We start from the raw sequence: 23,533 nt of genomic DNA on the forward strand, positions 1-23,533 counted from the left end.
CTTTCGTTGCCAAGTTTTGAAGGCAACACCGATTATTGACCGCCGCAGTCATCAAATTGGACGCAGATCGAGTTAGCTCCGATCAGGTGGAGTAGGCCTTTGGACACCCTTAAGTTTTGAAATATAAATAAATAAATAAATAAAATTACTGCACTTTATTAGGAAAGTTTTGACACCATTGAATTAAAATATAAAAAGCCATCAATTTCTTTTCCTTTTTTCCATAAAAGTTTCTAAAAATATTTTCTAATACCAATGCTCTTAGGACATCCATTAACTTTTTTCAAAATATATATATATATATATATATTTATATATTAAATTCAATTATATGTGTGAATTTAATTGAACCAAATACTGTTTTTGTTTGTCCATCGCCTCCGCAATAATTTTATTGATCCATACACAGTCATACAAGGCCAAAAATCTTCTAAGACTGAGCCAAGAAGCCCTTGACAACTTCATAGCCAATAGATTCTGTCAAGCGGCTTTTGAATTTTGATTCTAATATGATGCCATTAAAATGTCAAATAATTAGTTTACATGTGCAATTCCCATCATCAACAATTATTACTGCCGCACAGAATATATAGAATTGTTATTTTTGCATAGACAAGGAAAGAAGAAACAGAACCATGAAATTTCAATTATTATCAAATGCTATTCTGTACATATAGAACTAACAAAAACTATGGCCAGATGTACCTTCCACTTCCATCTCTACAACAATTAAATTGCCCCTGAACAACTCATTTATCACCCTAAATTTTCACATTCAAAAAAGTGATGACTTATCACTCGTCAACTACTATGTAACTCGCATGAGATCCCCCTTGCCACAATTGCCAGAGATCTCTCCTTGCCACAAACTACTTGCGCACCCTACATTGAAAAATGAAGCAGACTTACCAATTACATAAACACAAGGCCTTTTTTTTTTTTGTGAAGCTTTGAAATGCCATAAAATTATAAACTTCGAATTGTATCCACTCGGTCAATGACATCCAAAGCTTTGATCCGGTCAATGTCAAAGTCAAAGACAGGAACAGAAAATGGCCTCCTAATGGGAAATGGGTCCTTTTTAGTTTCGCTTGTTGGAGAATGGCTGCTACTTTTACTCAGCCTGTGGTGCTTTCTTAACCTGCTCTTTGCAGTGTCAAATTCCTGACTCTTGCTTATTCCAGGTGTCAATTTCCGCTTGCTAACATCCCGAAGCATCTCTTGGTCTTCAACTGTCAATGTGGGGGATGGAGAGTTGGGTTTGTGTGTAGATAACTGCATTGACGTCTGGTTTGGGGAGCAGATTGGAGATTTGACTGGAGACCTGATTCCACCATTGCCAGCCCTAGCTTGACTGACCAGATGATGAAGCCACACTACCAGTTCAAGAATGTAAGCTTCGGTTTTCTCCTTATCTGCATGGTGGAGTGTTTCGATCCTGAGTAAATCAGTCTGACCAGCAGGTTTTCGGCCCAACTCAGACCTAAAAACATTTAATCTGGAAGGTTAAGCAAATCATGAAGGGGACAAAAGATAAATGAAGACAAAGCACTCATGCTAAGAACTCACCCTGTATTTGCCCATTCTCCAACCCACCCAAAGCCGTGATGAGCTCTAAATGGATCAACATGCAAAAATAAACCTCCATGGATTAGTGGTTACATTGAATGAAGAACATTAGGAAAAAAATCCGTGAATGAAGAAATTATCAAAAAATGACAAAATGGGCAAAAAATAGCCTCTTGTCACCCATTTTTAATTCACACAATTCCCACCCACAGTGGACACATCACAATTTGGAAGGGTATCTCAGTAATTCTACTTAAGAAGAAACAGGATAACTGCTATAGTGCCCTTCATGCATTAGTGACATGCATTCCCCACTGCAAGAAACTGAATTGAGCAAATCATAAAATGGGGTAACAGATGCACTCATAGCCCAAAAGAGTTGATCTATTAAGGGCTGTTAGGTTTACTTTGTTGTGTTAGCGGCAATTGGAACAAGCCACTGTAGAGTTTTCTCCATTTCAGCTTTAATTTGGGGGATGGTAAGCTGCAACGACACCATTTGACAAAGGTTATGAATAAGTACATATAAAAGTAAAACTAATAAACCAGGAGTCCAATTTTTCTTTTCCCTTTTTTGGGCCAGAATCAGGAGCTTAGTTTGAAAAGATTTTTTCACTGGGAGCCAAATTAAGAATATAACAAAAAAGAAAAGAAGTAATCCAATTAGATAATTATCATTTGCAATAAAGATATATATACATACCTCTTCCTTGACCTGAAATGACTGTAATTTTGAGCGCAAGGCGGACTTTATGGTAGGTGGTAGCCCTTGATATAAAGCATCCCTCGTATTTGGAGGTACAGAACTTGACCGAGAGACCTAATTATAGTCAGATGTTAAAAAAGAAAAACCCAAATTGAAAGTAAAACTAACAAAACTTAATATAAGGCACCAGCTCTCACTTGATTAGCCAACAAACACAACCTCCAGATTGAAAAAGAGAGATTCTTGTGCTATTAAAATAACTTTTCTGATTATAACAAGGACAATTACCCTAGAGTAATCTAGTACAGTTACCTTTAGACACATTAAAACAAACCAAAAATAAATGAAATAATAATATAATATGATCTTTTTTTTTTTTATTGGCCCAATCAAATCTCAATTGTATAGCACCTCTGCAACATATGTCTAGTATAAAAATTCCCTCCAAACAAGGGCTACTTTTCCGTCCTTACATGCTTCTCATGAGTGATACATACTTTAACTAACCAGGAGAACCTATTAGTTAATACTAGTTCCATGGAATTCACAACCAAAAATTTAACCATCATAGCTGAAGTAAAACTTCCCCAAAGAAAGCCGTAATCATTGGAAATGATTACATGTTAGTAACATACAAATATATAAAACTAAGCACTACAAGAAATATATATAGACAATATGATCAAACGTCTCCAACTGCTTCATTGTTACATGAGCTTGTTTGTGATGTTTCAGTCACATGTCCAGGTGTTACATTCATCTCATGCCCAGAAAGCAAGCTTGTGAAAAGGTCTTAAATCATAAAAGCATGTTTCAAAATAACTAAAGAATTGCACTTTTCAGAACCTTGTATTAATGGATTATAGAGTCAGGATTATTTTCTTTTTCAAACTTATTAGATTTCATTGACCATTGCAACTTTAGAGTTTAATTAGGGTGCACCTTGATAAATTACTATTTTTTTCCAAAAGCTCAAGATGTCAATGGTGAATTTAATAATTTAATCTAACACTCCACATTCACATGCGAGCCTAAACTGCCCTGATTAAGTGAGGCCCAACATGTGGGAATTTTTTAAATGAAAGGTAAGGTGGAGACAAGGTTTGAAATCAAGACCTCCTGCTCTGATACTATTATAAATTACTAATTGTCCCAAAAGCTTAAGTTGTTATGAAAATGATGAATTTAATCATTTAATCTAACACACCTACAGTATATTTTTGTGTACTTGGGTAAAACTTATTATTTATCAAAACCATACACAAATTATTTAGTACATATGCTGTATATCCATATCATGTATGCTGACAGTAACAGTGAACAGATTAATCGTAGTTTCAACAAAAGAGCAGATAATCCAATACCAATTGCATATACCTTTCTACCCCTTAGCCATTTATTTAAAGACCATTGAAATGTCAAGCAAAAGAGACTAACCAGCTATTAATTATGTGTAATTTTAGGAAAAATGTTAACAAAATGCATAGTTTAGGTGGAGGATGCTTTGGGAAACAAGTATACCCCCAAACAACAGGGTTGTTTTTCCTAATGACCGCAATAGCATCAGTAAATGGCTTGGCTTATAAAAAATTTAAATATTTGTACCTTGTACCAAAAGGCTTTATATGTGTGTGTGTGGGGGGGGGTTGAAATAACTAGGTATTTAGGTTCATGCTCCAGACTCGGATTATCAAAATCTAAAGATAGAGAGACCTAAAGAAAAGAAAAACTAGAATAGGAAAAGAAAAAAAATTGGTAAAGAACAAAAGAGATGTTGAGAGGTGACACAGGAGGATGAGCACTCCTATATGTTGACAAGAACAGAGTTTAACATACCCTGAAGCCCTCCTATATAGATGCTTCCTCTGAATAGATTTACAATACAAGATCATTTTAGTCTATACATTTTAGGTGTGTCAACAAAACATCATCTTACAAGCTAGTAGTGGATATGCATTTTTTTCCCTCTACTCCACACCACCCTTTTGCACAGTAACATTAAAATATGTTCTGGAGGAACAACCTAGGTGCTCATAATTACAGTGAACATAAAAAAACCACTATAGTAAAGTAAAAGAAATGTCAAGACTGGATGAATAATAAACTCACAATGGTATCAATTTGGGTAATAATATTTGCATAATGCAACGCAAGACCAGCAGACCCCAATTTTTTATGGTTGTTCTGAGAACCTTTCACTTGCTTGTCATCATCTGCAAGGTCAAAGTGGGAAAAAAAGAACAAGTTCATTGAATTAATAAAACCCAATTAGTATCTTGAACATAAACTTCAATTTCAAGTGCTGTTTAAAGTGAGACAGGCCATGTCAAGAAATAAATAATTTAAAATATAGCATCTTTATAGATGGAATGTTAGTTAATAACCTCTTCAAAAGGAACAAAAAATAAATAAATAAAGGGCATTATCATTCTATCAGATAGATTTGCAATCCAATGTAGCAAGAATTTTGGACTATCTCGCAAGGCTCAGAAATATCAGGGCCCATTTGGTAATGTTGTTCTAGTAATGTTGTTTGTATTTTTTGAAAATACGTGTGGATGAAAAAGTATGGAAATACGTGTAATGTTGTTTAAAAACTGAAAACATGTGTTTAAACAAATATACCAAACGGGCCATCAATTTTTGTTCTTTAAAAGGTTATAATAAGGACAACGACAATCCAGCAAAGATTCAATATTTTGAGTGACTTTTTCTACACACTATTTTTGGTGATACTTTGTTTGCTTACTTTTTGTGAAACACAAACTGCATTACTGCAACCACCCAAAGAAGTATCTGTTCTTTCCCAATGAATATACTTCCTTCCTATTCATTAAAATAAACCTGATTTTGTGTTCATTGATCCCAGTTGAATGCAAATACAGTTTTTGGAGGTTTGCAAATTAAAACAGGAACAAAAAATGCCAAGACTTTTCATCAACCGTTCCCAGGAGGAGGCAAGAAGAGCAAGAAATGCCTTTTGATGGCTATAATTAGAAATTCATCAATGTTTGGAATCCATACCAGCACTACCAAAGGCTTCATGAATCTCCAAATGCAAGAAGTGAACAATGTCTACGAGTTTCTCCATCACCTGCAAATGATAACAGATTGGTCTTTTAGAAAGGAACAATAACAAATAGTTAATTAGAAACAACTTCAAAAGTAAGTGACAAACGGTATCATTATGAGGCTATCACTAAAGAAGAATGGAAAAAGAACAGTCACTGCTACTGTGTATACAGCTTCTGAATGCATAATGGCGATAGCATCATAAAACAAATAAACCAGCGAAGTTGAATCATTAATATCTAGAAACACAAAGTTGCCAAACATTCTCTCCATATGCACCTAGAAAGAGCTACATAAAGCAGTACTGAATTGCTACCTCTTCCAAAATCTTGGCCCAGAGCGATTTTTTCTTCAAACTTTTTACATGCTTCCTTTGACTCTTTAACTCTGCTCTTAAAATTGCAAGGCTGTCTCCTACTTGTCAAAAATAAATAAGTTATGAAAATGATATTTAGTATATTAACAAAGAAACAAGATTTAAAACAAAAGGTATCCCCCTTAATTTATCAGGATTTAATACAGCACATCATGAATTTAGAACTAGGGGACTTTGTATATTTTAGCCAACGAAGAGCCATAGTCTAAACCCAAGCCAGACCAAATTCTGAGATATAAGGTAAAATGTTGCCATTGGACTAGCCACAGAAATACATCATGCCTAGGCCTGGCAGGCTGGCACTACAAAGATACAAACGTATTACAAATTAAGAATTAAAGAATGCAACTTGCACATTATGTACAGCTTTTTCAATATCAATGAAAAATTATTAAATTTTTTTTGGGGTTCAAAAATTACACTTCCACACGCATCCCATGTTTAGATATACAACTATCACAAACCAGTAATGGTGAAAAATTCTTACGCTGGATATAGCCAAACCTGAGAACAGCCATGACCCATATTAAAGAATCAACAGAACTTGACATTCAAACATTCAGGTTCCTACAGTCAACTTGAGAAAATTTCTACTGTTTTATGCTTTTTAATAAGCATTATATATTTTTTACTATGTAAAAAAGAAAAAACATATCTAAATTACAAAACTTGAATAAACAAGAAATTCAAGTTGTGTAACCTCTTTGAGCAGCATTTGAGTTATCCTCTTCTTGATGTTTACGCCGGTAATCCTGTTCAAATCTGTCCAAGGCATGCAACTCATGATATAATTCCTGCAACCAAGAAAGAGGTTTGTTTCCTCTTCAGTAAATTTCCAAGGTATAACATTAAGGCAGCATTAAGCGTGCATAATCAATAATTTTTTAGTCCTCAGCATCACACTTTGTTTTTTTTTTTTTTTCACCCCGTGAATTGGTATTGGTATTAGTATTGTACTTTCATCCAATCCATAATTTTATCTTTGATCAATAGAATGTGCCGGTGATTTGAAAATACTCACAGCTGTATACTGAACCAAATTCATTAATTGCTGCATCACATTTTCTGCTTCTTCCTTCAATTGCCGCTGGGGGCTAAGTTCTGAACCCAACCTAAAATATCATAAAGATAGCACATAGCAAAACATGATGACGTCATTTGAAATGTTTAAAAAGCACGTATAAGGTAATAGAGACAAGTTCAACTACTATTACTTATCAAAATAGCGATCCAAATTGTGCCATTGAGGATCTTTGCAACGATTTCCAAAACGCACCACTTCTCCAGAGAAAACTTTCAATTCTTCTCTGCCAGAATTGCACAACAATATGATTACTTTTTTCTATTCATCTAATAATTATAAAAATGATTGAGCAGAAAATCAAAGTTAATGACAAAAACATCTGAAAAAATTATCACTGTCTCTGCTTACACACCTCTTGTCAGCCGCAGCAATTCTCAGGAGTTCAATCATATCTCTTGAAATTAAATTTTGCACCCCTTCTGATGGAAGTACCACCTCCTTTAAATGTTTAATGTTCTCCTTTGAAAGGGATTGCATTAGATTGGCACCCTTAACAATCGTGTTTGCAACTTCAAAGGCCAAAATTGAAATTTTATTCCCTTTTGTTGTAACCCCTGAGGTAAAACCACTATTGAGGTTCAAATTGGTCATGCTACTACCAAGCGTGTCCAAAACTTCAACTGCCTTCCCAAGCCCAGCAGTACCAGCTCTCCCCAAAAGTGAGCTCACCTCTGAAACCTATAAAACAAGAACATTTTATGCCTACAGCAATAATATCTACTATATTATCACAATATTTTTTTTATGAGAATGGTTTTTCCTATCAAATGAAGAGCCAAATTATAGAATAAATTGCAGAAACATTCATCTAACATTTCAGCAACCATGGAAAATAATAGAAACCTATCTTGTCGACTTACTCATAAGATGTAAACAGGCAACTATAATGCAGAACATGTTTGAAAAATAGGAAAGAAAAGAGTATAAAATATTACAGCAAAGAAGAAAAATAACAAGAAAAAACCTAGGCTTCATGATGCAAGGAGAACCAAATCAAAATTATTTCAGATTTTATTTTTTGAATTTGAAATTATTTTTCTTTTTGAATTTGGTCTTTAATGTTGAGGGTTTTATGGGATTTAATTGTAGCCTGATTAGATATGTCCATATTGACGTAACCCAAAAACCATATTTAACTAGTGCTCTCGTAATTGTGAAAGAGTACAATTTGAATAAGAAATCTATAATTTGAGAATATTTTCTCTTTGTTTGGTGGTGATGCCAAACACCCTCTGGTAGTGATGCCTAAGGCTTTCAGGCAGATTCTAGGTGAAGTCTAGGGTTTGTTTTGTTTATCTTCCTTGTCCCTTTTATCTCTATTGTCTACCTACTTGTGTCTCGCATCATTATTGTTAAAATGAATTGTTGAAATTCATACATGCATACATGTATAAAGTTTGTAGTAGGTTATTATATTGTAACCCACTTTTCTTTTTTTAACAAGTTTTGGCCACAAGGGGACGAAGATGGAGAGTTTCAAACTAGTGACCTTCAATTTATGAGGCATGTCCCCACCCAATCGTGCTACCGTTGGGATTCTAAACCACTTTTCTTTCCTCACATCCTTCTTCTCTACCAAACAACTGAAAACTTCCATTCATTTTATCTTTCCAACCAAACATCCATGATGTAACATGAATCTTCTTTCGGCTTATTTTTCAATCCTCCCACTTTTTTTTATTTCTCTAACAAATGAAGCCTTAATGTCATAACCCCAACATTTAGCTACTTATAAAAATAAAAATAATAACCCTAACATTTAGCTATGCATTAGGCAAATTCAATTGAACTTGAGTTTATTCAAAAATTAACAAACCAATCATGAACATGCTAAGCTAGGTGCTAAGGTCATGCTTAATTTAAGATAAACCAATCCTAAAAATATAATCCTTGGCTCAACTAGTTGATAATATTAATGCATCAGCGGATATTTTGGGCTGCAAGGTGGGGAAGTCTACCAATGCCTTATGTTGGCATGCCTCTTGGACTCCCTTGTAAGTCTACCACTATTTGGAACCCTATCTTGGAGAAGCTTGAAAGAAGGTTGGCAGGGTGGAAGAAATTATAAAGTTTTATTACCTACAAAAAAAATATATATATATATATATATATAAACTAAATTGCACCCTATTTCTTTTTCTTTTTTTTAAAGTCATTTGCAGTAATGAAAAAGAATACACAAGGGACAGAGAAAACACTGAGTATACTAGTGATATACCCAATATTCCCTTGAGAATTAAAATATAATGAATCTAAGAAATCTGACAAACTAGACAGTCTATTATCGACCAATTGAGTGTGATTTCATCCTCTCTATAGAAAGCTCTTGCCCCTCAAAAGTCATTTCCTCTCCCTCCAAGCCTTCCACATCAAGCATAATGCAACCATATTTCATGCTCTATTCAAGAAAGAACTTCATCTCTGCATCCATCATTGTTATTCTTAATTGCACTCTAATTCTTAGCAGATTAAATCCTTTATTTTATAACTCTTAAATGGTTGTTTGATTGGTCTCAGGTGAGAGGCTTACTAATAGTAACTCCATTCCTTAATTTTTAGAATCATTATCTTTCTATACATAACCTGCGTAATTTTTTAGATTTCTTTGTGTTTATTTTCATGTACATGAAGTAATCTTGTTCAATAAAATACTTATTTACTTATATATAAAAAATCTTAATGGATTAAAGCAATGGAAATTATATTTAAAACTTAAAGCTTAAATGCTTGATATTTTGGTGCCTTTCTCTTTATTCTAATCTCCTTTTGCTTCTTTATTATTCTCTCATTTGAATGTTCTTCAACCATGTCGAACTACCACTAAAACTTGAGCTCTTTTGGACCTTAAAAGTCATATCATACTAAGGCTCATCGGCATAACCTTGGTCATGCTTCTATCTCTATCGATAATCAACCATACAGGCCAAAAACTTAATAAGATGATCCTGCCCCTAAGCAAACATACAAATCCAATGGCCAAGCCACATGGAGAGCTGGAGCCCTCTGAAATTATGAAAAATTAAAAGCCTGTAAAATTACTATTTCCCCCCACTCTCCCCATTTACACACACACACACTCCATCAAATAAAGGAAGCAAAGTTTAGGAGAAATTTGAATTTATTGCAATAAAAAAAAAAATTCAAATCCATCTGTAACTAAATTATAAATATTGAGCTATTATCAAAGGACTAAAATACAAATTAGATAGACATTACATTGCAGATAGCAAAATCAAATTAGATTTTTAATGTGCTTCTTAGTGTTGGTCCAAACATGCTTAAAGCAGAAAGCCTTAATTGCTTCTTGCACCTAAAGTGAAGTGGCAGTGCCTTTGGAAAAGCATTCCAAAAATGCATTTTTTTAGCAAGCTTTTTTACGAAGAACAAAGCACGTTTTTAGAATTTTTTTGTTTGGCAGTTCCTTCACTCATGCTCAAAAAAAAGTGTGATATAATTTTTTCATAATAATTTTTTAGGAGTTGAACACATGATTAACTTATGTTATGCTTCTTATGTTTGGCTGCTTAGAGATTTACATTCACTACCTAATATTAGCAATAGGGCATTAAGGTCTCTAATGATAACTAAAATTAGTTATAAATTATAAGGCATTATGGTCTCTAAGATTTAAGGAGAGATATTTTTGTAAAACATGAGAATTATATAAAATTCTTATATAATTTTTTTTGATATAAGTAATTAAAAATTATTGATATAAACAAAGAGTCACCCAAGTATACAAGGAGCATACAACTAGGGACCATGCAATTAATCACACAAATACATATCTATCAAATCAAGAACATACCTTAAGGACTAACTATGCAAAACTGACATCCAACTCAAAAAAGATTGATCACTAATGCAAAGTAGAACCCAATAGCAACCCACTATGAATCCTTTTTTGTTATCTAGTTTCAAGCACAGTTTATCCTCCCCAATTCCTTTTACTGGGGGCACCATTAATCGTGAATGCTTTTACTAAAGGAATCTTATATAAATTTTAAATGATTAGCTTATCATTTGATTGTCATATTACCCTTTCTTAACTGTTTTTAAATTTTACTTTATTATTTTTTTCTATAAATGTGAAATTTACTTCAAACAAGCTCCCCTTGAACTTGCACTTTGTGCCTAGGATCCAAGAGACCTCTAACCTCAAACTTTCACCAACACCAGTGTTTCTTTAAAAATATCCAATGATTTTAATTAAATTGATCATATAAAAGTACCAAAACAACCATTAGATATTTTGATCAAAATATTAAACTAGATTTTTCTTGATACTTGTATTGAATTGTTATACATTTTTTACAAATTAAAATTCTAAATAAGTATGAAAAATAAATGAAATGACCATCCCTTTTTCCAGAAAGAGCAATCTTGAAACATAATTCCTCAATTTCAATGAAGTTATGAAATTGACTTTAAAAGTTTATAATATTCTAGATATATCTATTTCCTCCATTGAGAAAGCAATGAGCATACACGTGAACTAAATGAAAATTGATTCTCCTTTTTTTTTTTTTTTAAATGAATTAACATCTGCATTGCACTGAATTAGGATAATATTATTTCACAAGGTAACACCATACGGCTCCTTCAAGAAAAACATTTGTCTCCACCACTCTACAAATCCATTTTCCCCAGCAAACGCTACATTTTTTTTTTTTTTTTGATAAGTAATAAGGATTTATTGATAACAAAAAGAGAGAGACACCCAAGTACACAGGCCCAGCAAAGGCTACATTGTCACCATGATCTCCTTACCCCCAAGTGTGCAACATTTTTATTTTTTGATGATGTGGAACCTCACCAAGGCAGAGGGCCCTTTGGACCCACCCTTGAGGAGTGGGCCATAGATACACGACCTCACATGCCAAAACCTTGTATTAGATAATCCAGGGGAACTCCTAGTGGGGATTGAACCCTATATGTCTGGGCCTACAGCTCATCCCAATCCTCCAACTACTAGGCTGCACCCTGACGGGTACACCCAAGCGTGCAACATTGATTAAAGACCACAACCATTTTCCATTTCAAGAAATAGATAAAATCATTGTGCCAAGAGCATGGTAAGTGAAACCAATTCCTATAAAATGTCCATTAAGCAATGACCAATTAGGTTTCAAAAAAACAAAATTTCTTCCATTTTCCTAAACAATCTTTGATATGGAAACTATATTTTACTCTACCAAACAGGCCTCAATTGGTTGCTTGTAAGTAATTGATAGAAACAATCAAGCAATTTAACTGGGAAATGCTACATGCCTATCAGTCCTCTCCTATAATTTCTTTTACAATGGAGAACGTGAAGGTACTGAACTCTATCTAATATGGAACTGTATTGGCCAAAGAATAAGCCTTTCTATAACTTCAAAGCTTGCCATACATATGATACAAGCAATGAAGAGTATGAGAATAAACAAAAATATCAAAAGATTCAAGAATTGTGGTCTAATTTCGATGTGGGGCCTTCTTGCACCTTTCATTGGCTACATTAGTTATTATTGAGTAAACTTATCAAAAAAATATTAGTTATTAGTGAGTCTTAATATTAAGTTTCTTTAGGTTAGAAAGTTGTTGGTTCAGTTTTATTAAAGTTTTGCTAATTAGGGGTGGTTTGGTAATTTCCAGATTTTTCGGAATGGGCTGTACTAGAGACCCATGTCTTATTTCTCTATTTTGAGAACTTTATTTGATTAAGTTTTTAGTTACTTTTCTTTGTTATTAGGAGTCCTTATCTTTCTTGGAAAAGGTTATTCAGGAGTCCTAGTCATTTGAGGAAAGGGTTTGGCAATAGGCCCCAAAAAAAAAAAAGGCTTTATCCTCATCAATAACATTCAAATAAAGAGAGATCGAATTTATTAAAATTCCAGTAGCTTATTTTAAGTTTTGAGTGTGTGATTGCCTTCTCCTTTTTAGTTGTAATTGCCTAGAGTTTTATCTGTCTTTGTTTCTTGTTATATTCATTGTTTTGACACCAAACAACCCTCTACTCATTCAGGATCCAACCTTTGTACCCTTAAACTTCAAAGCATATTCAAGAATTCTTCAAGATCTCATCAAGAACCCTAATTTAGTACTGAATTTATAAAGATCCTAAATCAAAATTGGTATCAGAGCTTTTTTTATCCTGCGTCAACACTTCATGTTGCTACATACTAAAGTTCAAATTCATTAAAATATTAAGAAATGATTAGCATTTAAGCTCTTCCTGTATATTTTTCTAGAAATTTAATTACTACAGAATATCAATGAACAAAATTACTGAAAATGCTTAAAATGCCCTTTTTAGCTTCTAGAATCTATTCTTAGTTAAAGTTTCCCCTGATTAACTAGAATCAAAGAATCTGTATATCTGTTCCCCTCAAAATGGGAATGAACTTACAATCAATAATCTGATGATTGAATCAAATCCTTGATTATAACTTTTTCTCATACCGGGACAGACTATAAAACTTCAAAATTCATGCCACTTTCTTACATGCTTAGTTTTTGTCCCATTTGTGACATTATATCATGTTTCTAAATTGTTTATTCAACCATAAGCAACAACATAGGATAAGGCCATGATTAGAAAAGGATATTAGGAAAGGGCTCTCGTGAAGTGGCATTTCTTTAGAAGGATATTTGAGAAGGGCTCTGGAGTTTCCAAATATTCTTCTAAAGAAAGGACTTCACCATGACATTAAAGGAAACACTTTAATCTCCCACCCTCCCACCCCCCCCCCCCCAAAAAAAAGGCAAATAGTCAAAACGCAAAAACCCTAGACAAGGCCTTAATTTTCAACGAGACTTTGGTTTCCAAATCTGCTTCTGATGAATGGAGACATATGTCCCAACTAATTTAACACTGCATTTTAAAATTCTATTCCGAGTCAACCATGAAAAGAATAGATAGATTGCTTTAAGGAATTCATGAACTGACATCATTGCTACATTTTACCATCCTTATTTTGAAAGCTCCAATTTATATTAATGGATTCCCTCCAAGGAGGAGCCTGTGGCCACAATTTTTTTTTTTAATTAGTAAGTTACACACCCATCAAATGGGTCTTGAACCCACGACCTCACCCTCCATCCCATTATTATAAGAGAAGGAAGTGCCGACTGAGCTTTAACCCATTGGCAAGTCTATGGCCACAAATGCTACCAAAAACAAGCATAACTAGAAGAAATAGGAACCTGCCTCTAGTAGCCCCATCATTCCATCCATTTTTCGGTCAAAAGATGAATTTTTAGTTCCAAAACAACAGTAGAGCAAAAACAAGCAAACAACAAGGTAGAACCTACCTTTGCAACAGCTGCCTGCTTAGACTTGGTTGATCTAGATTTGTTCGATAACACCCTAGACATGCGGGGAATCCCATCAGTGATTTCTTCCTGACTCAGTCCATAAGAAACTACGTTTGTCTCCGAATACGAATATGGATCTCTCAACTGCTTATCCCTTTCACCAACGAGGGACGGGGTCGAATGACTATTTATTTTAACGGGCAATGCAGAAGACTGAAAAACCATTCCAGACCCATCATTGGCATGACCATTAGCAAGTGGAAAGCTTCGACCGGGAGCATTATCTACAGTCACATCATTGACAGTGAATCTTCCCGTCCTCGAACAAATCCCGCCCATTGTACCAATCACTGCAAACTATAATAGCTCACTTTTTATTCACAGAATCCATACAACAGCCAAGGAATTGGACTTTTTACACGAATTAAGTCCAACCCTTGTATTCAGCAACTCAAAATTGAAGTAATCAGAAGCTTGTTCAATTGTCCACAACCAGGGATTCAATTACAACAGTTTGAAACTACAAAAATTAACTCCTTGTTCCGCCCAAACAACCACAGTACCAATTCTGATCACCACAGAGCCCATTAACTCATAGATCACCAAACTGTGAATCAAGAAAACATCCAACCCCATAAATCAGATACTACCAATCAAACAGAAAGTAGGAATCAAAATTTGAAAAAATTTCACAATACCCATCTCAATACAGAATCATTAGAACTTTTTTTTTTAAAAGAAGCAAAAATTGATTAAAGGGCGATCAAAACAAAGAAACCCAGAAACCAAAAACACATTTTTTTAAACAAAGATTAAAACTTTAGATCAATCAATAACTGCTAAGCATACCACATACACACATACATACATATAAATAGATAAAAGTTACAGAGAGAAAGAGAGGCTCACCAGTTAAAGAGAGAGAGAGAAGGGGATGAGTTTGACTTGGATCTGCTGATGATGGTGATGGTGATGGACACAAAGAAAGATGAGGAACCAGGGGAAGAGGAAGATGAACCCAAAAACAGTGAACAAAAACAACCTTGCAATAGTCTCTCTCTCTCTCTCTCTCCTCTGTCTCTAATTAATTAAGGTCTTTTTATTAGTCTTTGTTTTTTGGCTCTTTGTTTATGGCAGCACAGCTACACTTGCACCTGTGCTTTTACTACCCCAATTTCCTCTATCTAAAAACACTTCCAAAAATATATTAAAAAACACTTCCTAATTTTCTTTTGAACAAAAAAAAAAACGAAAAAAGAAAAAGAATACTTCAAAAAAAGAACACGATGAATTGCTTTCTGGGGTCAAAACCCCAAATATCACACAAAGCCTGCCAACAGTAGCAAAGTCTTCTTACTTCTTAGTCACCCCTTTTACCATTCAATTCGGTTGTATCACCACTCTCACCACTTCCGCGTGCTATACACTCCCCTCTCCCCACTTGACTCATGAGACTTTTCTCTTTCTTCTTGCTAGGTTTTTACAAATGAGTAATCTTTGCAATATTTTCACAACAATTTCACTTACAAGTTTTATGAGGTAAGTTGCTGATAGTTTTAATTTAGATTCTGGACCCAGAATTGAAATTAGTTTTTTACCCACAAATAACAGCTTGCCACCTTAAATTTGTTGTGAAATTACTATTAAAATATTGTATTTTCACAGCAATTTCACTTACAAGTTTTACGTGGTAAGTTGCTGATAGTTTTAATTTAGATTCTCAACCCAAAATTGAAATTAGTTTTTTACCCACAAATAACAGCTTGCCACCTTAAATTTGTTGTGAAATTACTATTAAAATATTGTAGACGTAACATTTCTCTTTTAAAAATTAATTAAAACCCCTTTTTTTTACTACAACTTTTTCAAATAATTTATTTTCAAAATTTATCAAAATAAATCTATACCAAAGGGGCATTCAAAATTAAGAGCTCATGAATTTATTCTAACATAGATAAGTAGTTTTTTTTTTTAATAATATGATAGGATTTAAACTTATGGCATTGGTTCCTTATAATTACTATTTACACTTTAATAATTAAGTTAATTGGAACTTACAATATAGATCAATAGATAATAAATTAATAATAGTAGGGAAAAAAAGTTTCTAAAGGGCTAAACTTAGTAGTGTTGCCTACTTTTCTTTTTCTTTTCTTTTTTTGAAAAATATAAGGTAAGAGAAGATGTAAACTTAATCTTTCTTAGGACTTCAATTTTGGATTTATCCCTTACAAAATCATAAGAGAATAATAATCCTTTGTTTTGAATGCTAGACATTTCCATTAGAATTATCAAGAAGTGTCAATTGAGATACAATGCTCTTATTCTCATCCTTAACTCTTGGTAGTAAGGAATAATGAGATTTTTTTAACTAAGCCATTTCTTTTTTGTTTTCCCTTTATTTTCTCTTTTTTCTTAAATGTGGTTTTTGAACCTCATTTTCTTGATGGTTTTTCACAATTTTCAAAATCCTTTTTTGGGGGGAGGGGGTAAATTACTAACTACTAAAGTCATGCTTTGTAGTTTTTTTTTTTTTTTTTTTTTTTTTTTGGGGATATGAAATACTTCAGTTTTATTAATATGATGCAAAATTCATTACATCTTGAGCCAATGCAGACTTAATAGGTGTAGGATTATCCTCAATCCAAGTTACAAATGTTTCTAAACTTCTGGCATATTGTGCCAAGATGTGAGCATGTTTATTCCCTTGACGTCAAACATGTGAGAGTTTTACTGATCTGAGATCTTGGTGCCGCAAAAGACATGAGGAGATGACATTTACTATAGTTGCAAAGGGCATGTTGGCTCTAGTGAGGGCACCATGGAGTACCTTCGAGTCACATCCAAAGAACACGTCCTGTAGTCTGATGTCCAAGGCAAAGTTAATAACTTCCTCTATTGCCTTTGCTTCTGCCTCTAACAAACCAAGTGGCACCCACAATTTCTTGCTCATTGTTATAACTGCTTGTCTTGCATTGTCCCTAATGATGACCCCGACAACAGCGGCCTAAAAGAGAGTGGAAAACAATGCCATCGACATTCACCTTGTACCAGAGGCTTTGTGGCGAGTCCCAGTTGGTATTTGTGGCGACAGTTGGTACCGTGATCTTGTGGTTTGCGAGCCGATATTCCTCTATCAGTTTGATTACCATCTAAAATATGAGTGTGCTGGGTTGCTAGGTTCAACCTGTTCGATTCTTCCATAAACTCCATGCGATAGTGATACTATGTCCTAGTAACTCATCCCCAACATGTTGGTAGAAAACAAGATGCCAGAGAAAGTTAAGGAAACTGTCAAATCGTAGGCCATGGCTGTGGATAGGTGGGCTTGAGATAAGCCAAACTGCCTGAACTTTCTCGCAAGCCCATAATGCATGTTTACTTGTTTCGATTACAGTGCCACAGGCGTCATAGGTGAGATCATCTAGGATTTTTCTACGCTGCAAGTTGGACTTTGTTAGGAGTAAATTTTCACACGCTCTCCATGCAAAAGATCAGATTTTGTTGGGAACATTCAAGTGCCACAAAATTTTCCAAATTATGCCACTATTTTGGTTATTTAACGGACCACCAAAAGACCTATTTGGAGTGTGTGAAAGGGAGAAGGCAACTTTATAGGCCAACTTCACTGTGAAGCGACCATTTGGCATGTCCGCCCAAATAATGCGATCCGGTGGACGGCGAAGGCTCAGTGGGATGCTTAGGATTGCCTGGGCATCATGTGGTAGGAAGATTTCTTTAATGAGGCCAATCCTTCAATTTCTAGTATCATGATCAATGAGAGTGCTTAAATGCGTGCCCACTGGTAGGGCATGTTGGTGGGAGGTGACGCAGAAAGTAGAACAAGTGGGCAGCCACTTATCAGTCCAAATTCTAATGGAGTTCCCATTGCCAACCTACCATCAGTAGCCTTGCTTGACTATCCCCTAAGCAACCATGATGCTTCTCCACGCATATGATGGTTTTGACCCCATTTCAGCTTTAAGGAAATCAGTTTCAGGAAAATACTAAGTTTGAAGACTCCGTGGACTAGTAAGGAAGTGTTTGTTTGTAGAGGCCAACCTTGCTTGGCTAGAAGAGCAAGGTTGAAAGCCTTTAGGTCTCGAAATCCCAAGTCGCCCTCAATTTTGTGGGTACACAAATTTTATCCCAACTGGTCCATGCTACCTTGTTCCTTCCATTGTTTTGTCCCCACCAAAAACTTCTAACCATACTTGTTAGTTCATCACATATGGCATGTGGGAGTTGGAACACACTCATCGTATATGTTGGGATTGCTTGAGCCACCACCTTTATGAGAATCTCCTTTCTTGCATGAGACAACAATTTTTCCTTCCAACCAGAAAGCTTATTGTTTAACTTTTCCTTCAAAGCTTGAAAAGGGTTACACCTTGATTTTCCTACCAAGGACGGCAACCCCAAATAGGTTTCATGTTGCCAAATGACTTCAGACCCAAAATGATTTTTGATGCCATCCTGGATATCTTGGGACGTGTTTTGGCTAAAAAATAGAGAGGTCTTCTCATGATTTAGTTGCTAGCCAGATGAGGATTCATAGATTTCCAGTACTTCCTCAAGTGTGGAACATTCTTCAATGGTGGCTTTGCAGAAGATCATGCTATCATCTGTAAAAAGAAAGATGAGATATTTTTGGGCCCCTTGGACATGAGGCTACACCACTCAAAAGTCCCAACTCTACTAATTTCCTGATTAAAACTAATAAATCTTCTACATAAAAAAGAAACAAAAAAAGGGGGAGAGGGGGTCCCTTTGACGCAAACCCCTAAAAGGGATAACGTGTCCTTGAGGCTGCTCGTTGATATTTATAGAATATGTGATAGTGCTAACATATCTCATCATAAGTTTCACCCATGATTCATGGAAACCTATTTTATACATTATTTTTTCCAAGCATCCCCACTCAAATCTATCAAAAACTTTATTCATATCAAGCTTCAAGGTCATTTCCCCAACTTTACCACTATACTTTTGGTTGATATGGTGAATGGTTTCAAAGGCAACTAGGATATTATCAATGATGAGGTGGTCAGAAATGAAAGCGCTTTGGTTTTCACTAATAATTTTTGGGAGGAAGCGTTTTAGGCGGTTTGCTAGGACTTTTGAGGCCAAACCAGGATATGACATTGCTAAGACTGATGGATCGGTATTGAGTGATCTTTTTTGGACTTTTTATTTTTGGTATAAGCACAACATGAGTCTCATTAAAATGCTAATAAAACAAAGGGGGCATACCATCAAGACCAGGAGATTTCTTTGGGTGCATTTGTTTCAATGCTTTGTAAACTTCATCAGCTCTGAATTCCTGTGTAAGAAAGTCATTCATGTTAGTGGACACCACAGGCTCCACGGCATCTATTAGAGTGGTTGAATTAGTCTGCCATTGTGAGTGGAAAATGTCTGTGAAATAGTTGACAATGATACTTTCTATCTGCCACTCATTATCCTGCCAAACCCCATCTAAGTCACATATATCTAGGATCGCATTACGTTGCTTTCGATTGTGGCTTTGGTATGGAAAAAGCTCGTGTTATGGTCTCCATCAGTGAGCCAAAAGTTATGCGAGTGTTATTTCCACATAGTACTCTCGACGTCTAGCCAAATATTCAGTGCATTGCGAACATCCCTGATCTCACTGTATGTTTCCATGCTACTGGGTTGTTTCTCCAACATTTGTAGTTTGCTTTGCAATTGCTCTATTTTTCGTCCCACATGGCCGTACTCCATCTTGTTCCAAGTTTGCAGCCTTGTACGGCATCTCAAAATTTTCAAAATTTTCATTTTTGTTGGGATATGTTGGTGGGCATCCATTATTGAGATTTCAGCGTTTTCCTTATCTCTTATAGCGGTTGTGACAATGGTTGGAATGGCTAATGGCTCCTTGGTAGCGGTGATGGTGGTGGTTGTCTCAGAGAGTGTTGCGATAGTAGTGGGAATAAAGTCGTTGGAAGGTCGTGGCGGCTAGACTGGGTGTTTCTGAAGTCGTTCATTACTAGCTCTTAGCCACGCATCGTATTGTTGCTTATCCTTACGTAAAGTACCCTTACTACATATCCACATTTTGTAGTCTTTCTCATCATGGTTTAGTATACCACACCAATATCAAAAGATTGACAAGCACTCCTACTGGAAGGATACCCAAGAAGGAGATGAATCACCTATGTGCACCATTCTTCCTTGACAGAGAGGTTGGCTAATATCCACATTGATCCTTACTCGGAGACATCACCCTCGACAGTCTCCCACTAGGCCTATGTCAACTTGTTAAACAACTCCGAGAGTACTCCCTATAGCCTCAGCATTTACCTTACTCATGTGTTGGATTGGCAGATCGTGAACTTGTACCCAAAAGCTTTCCCTGTCAAATTTGGCATTTTTTACCGCCTCATTCTTACCTGGTTTGTAGAGGCCGAGCAGGTACTTATCAAAAGACTACGGTCCTCACATCAGTATGTGATCTAGGTCGTATTCATCATCAAAAAGAATCAAAGCTGTGTTGGAGCCAAGGTCACGGATGTCAAAACTTTTTTCAGTTTTCCACATGCTCTTTAGGGTTCGAAAGACTGCTTCCATGTTGATGCGTCACTTGGTGAAGAACTTGGCCACAAGTACCTTACCGTCACTAGTAAGATTAGAGGTTAAAGGGACTGCATGACTTTCTTTCAGTTTCAATGATAAGCAGTCCCATTTACGAGTGATATCATCCATGGTGTGGAGTGGGGAGAAGACGAGGGTATAGGTGTGACGTGGGATGAGGGTAGAGGAGTAGAAAGTGGAGAAGACAAGATTGGTATAGTAAAAGAAAAAGAGAGAGGTCCCACCTGAAGGAGGTAGTTTCACTCCTCTAAGTAAGAAAACTTAGAGGAGAAAAAATTGGAATTTTATTTCCAAATAACATTAAATATTAAAAAATTTAGTTAATTGACATGTTTCAAAACAATGTTGAAAATTAGCATCTCGAGTGTCTAAAACTTGAGTTCCAAAATAAAAATCGAGTTTTAAAGTCTCGATTTGTGGAAATCAAGTTTTTGACACTCGAGTTTCACTTCTTCTTCCTCGCGTTCTTCGGAGTGTCAGATCATTCTTTGTTCTTCATTCTTTGACGGCAGATCTGAAGACCAAATCGTGCCTCTTCAAATCGTCTCTTCGTTCTTCCTCTTCAGATCAAAGTCAAATCGTCTCTTCACTCTTCAGATCAGATCGTGCCTCTTCAAATCGTTCTTCCTCTATTTTTCTTCAAATCTCCAAGTACAAAATCGACTCGGTTTTGCTTTTTGGAACTCGAGTCTCTAAGACTCGAGATCTATAGATTGAAATCGATTCTATCAAACTCGAGATGCTAGTTTCCAACATTCTTTCTAGCACATCATAACTTACGATATACTCCCTCCTCACTGTGCTATTCTACACATTCCCTCGAAAAAATTGCTTTGTAGTTTGTATATAATGATTTGCTCATTTTTTTGTGAAATCAAATCCTATTATTGGCATCTCCCTACCCAAGATTTAAAGAGCTGAACACCAATATAAATACATAACATCAAACTACTCCCAATCTCAAATAGCTCTTTGAGACTTAAGATTTGAGCCGGCGTTGTTTTGAGAAATTAAGAGCCTGTTTGGCCAACAAAATTTGATCTCTCAATTTTTGTCACTCAATTTTCATCACTCATCACTCATCACTCATCACTCATCACTCATCACTCAATTTTTCACATCCGTTTGCCTTCATCACCCAATTTCTATCACTCAATATTTTTCACACTATTCATGGACCCCACGCCTGTCACGGTGCAGCTTTTTTTTTCTTTTTCTTTTTTTCCAGTACCCAGAAACCCGAACCCAGTGAAGAAGAAAGGAAAAAAAAAAAAAAAAAAAAAAGAAACCCAGTGAAGAAGAAAGGAAAAAAAAAAAAAAAAAAAGGAAACCCAGTGAAGAAGACCGAACCCAATGAAGAAGAAAGGAAAAAAAAAAAAAAAAAAACCCAGTGAAGACCGAACTAGTGAAAGAAGAAGAAGAAAAAAAAAACCAGTGAAGACCAAACCAGTGAGAAAGAAGAAGAAAAAAAAAAAAAGTCAGTTGGTCAAAAGGTGCGGCTGAGTGGGTCCCTCATGTGTGTTTAATTACAAAAATGCCATTGAGTTATGAGTTATGGAAATTAAAAACAGCCAAAAGATGTTTTCAGTTTCCATAACTCATAACTCAAAAATCAGAGAATTGAGTGATGGAAACAAAAATTGGAAACTAAGTTATGGCTTGCCAAACAAACTTTTTTTTGAGAATTAAGATGGGTCCCACCATTTTTGAGAATTGAGTTACAGAAACAGCTTAACCAAACAGGCTCTAAATAGCTCTGTCTTTTGGAATGTCACTAAGATTTTCTTTTCCATGGATTAAGTATTGCAATGGAGATTATAACCCTAGTTCCCCTCCACTGAAGAAGTAAACAATGCTACTGAGTTACAATACTATTTATGGTATATTATTGACATTTGAATCTAATTTCAAGCATTATATTTTCTTTCTAATAAGGATTTAATATTGTAAACTATAAAGTAGATTTTTTTTCCTTTTTTTTGGGTCAAATATTGGATTAGAAAATTAAACTTCTTCACGTTGGTCGTGGCAGATTGATCTAATCAAGTTATGGTTGATATTTTTGAATCCCTTTTTGTCAAATTTGAAAATATAGGATTATTTGGTCAAGAATTGTAACTGCTTTTTGACATTTGGCCACACAAATCAAATTATTAGTCGACAATCCATGCAATGCAGAGGAAAGTTTAACATAATATGATTTTTTTCTCTCTTTTATTTTTTATCTAATATGAAATTTAATAATTATGATTGTGTATATATATGGAACTATGGAACCATATATTCTAAAATTTATTATGATTGTGTTTATATTATGATATTTTTGAATTATTTTTGTCAAATTTAAAAATATAGAATTATTTGGTCAAAATTTTTAACTACTTTTTAACATTTGGTGACATAAATTAAATTTACTAGTTGGTAAATGCATGAGAAAGTTTAACATAATGTGATTTTTTACTCTATTTTATTTTTAACTACTTCTGACAAATGATGTTGTTCTATTAAATGGACCAATGGAGTATAAATGCACTTCAAGAAATGATAGCATATCAGGGCATCTCCAACAGCTTCTCTATATTTTTGTATTGTTTGAATAGTAAACAGTAACATTTAACTTTTACCTACCTACTTTTTCAAATACATCTTCCAATAGGATTCTCTATCCGTTCTCTATCTCATTTAAATATTATTTCTTCTTTCATTATTTCTTCTTTTTTATCAACTATATTTTTCAATGAGAAGTGTTACGTCCATAACATTTTTTGCAATACTTTCACAACAAAATTTATGTGAAAAGTTGTTACTAGTT

At 34.9% G+C, this 23,533-nt stretch overlaps 1 protein-coding gene across 1 annotated transcript; it reads right to left on the minus strand.

Moving 5' to 3' along the window:
* Positions 1–625: 625 nt before the first annotated feature.
* LOC126713483 (protein PSK SIMULATOR 1) lies at positions 626–15,357 on the minus strand. Its single transcript, XM_050413235.1, has 13 exons — positions 15,016–15,357; positions 14,104–14,713; positions 7,160–7,485; positions 6,938–7,030; positions 6,745–6,835; positions 6,424–6,517; positions 5,664–5,761; positions 5,300–5,369; positions 4,385–4,488; positions 2,273–2,389; positions 1,977–2,053; positions 1,570–1,614; positions 626–1,483 (listed from the first exon to the last, which is right to left on the minus strand). The coding sequence occupies exons 2-13, from the start codon at positions 14,443–14,445 to the stop codon at positions 967–969; spliced, it is 1,974 nt and encodes a 657-aa protein (XP_050269192.1). The 5' UTR covers positions 14,446–14,713; positions 15,016–15,357; the 3' UTR covers positions 626–966.
* Between the last annotated feature and the right edge of the window lie 8,176 nt (positions 15,358–23,533).

The sequence above is a fragment of the Quercus robur genome, chromosome 2 (genome assembly GCF_932294415.1).
Source record: "Quercus robur chromosome 2, dhQueRobu3.1, whole genome shotgun sequence".
Taxonomy (NCBI): Eukaryota; Viridiplantae; Streptophyta; class Magnoliopsida; order Fagales; family Fagaceae; genus Quercus; species Quercus robur.

Coding starts and splice junctions, on each gene's coding strand:
- LOC126713483 (XM_050413235.1), bottom strand. CDS start 14,445: ATGGGCGGGATTTGTTCGAGGACGGGAAGATTCACTGTCAATGATGTG. Junction 7,031..7,159: donor ATTGCTGCGGCTGACAAGAG/GTGTGTAAGCAG, acceptor CAATTCTGGCAG/AGAAGAATTGAAAGTTTTCT. Junction 2,054..2,272: donor CATTTCAGGTCAAGGAAGAG/GTATGTATATAT, acceptor GTGTCGTTGCAG/CTTACCATCCCCCAAATTAA.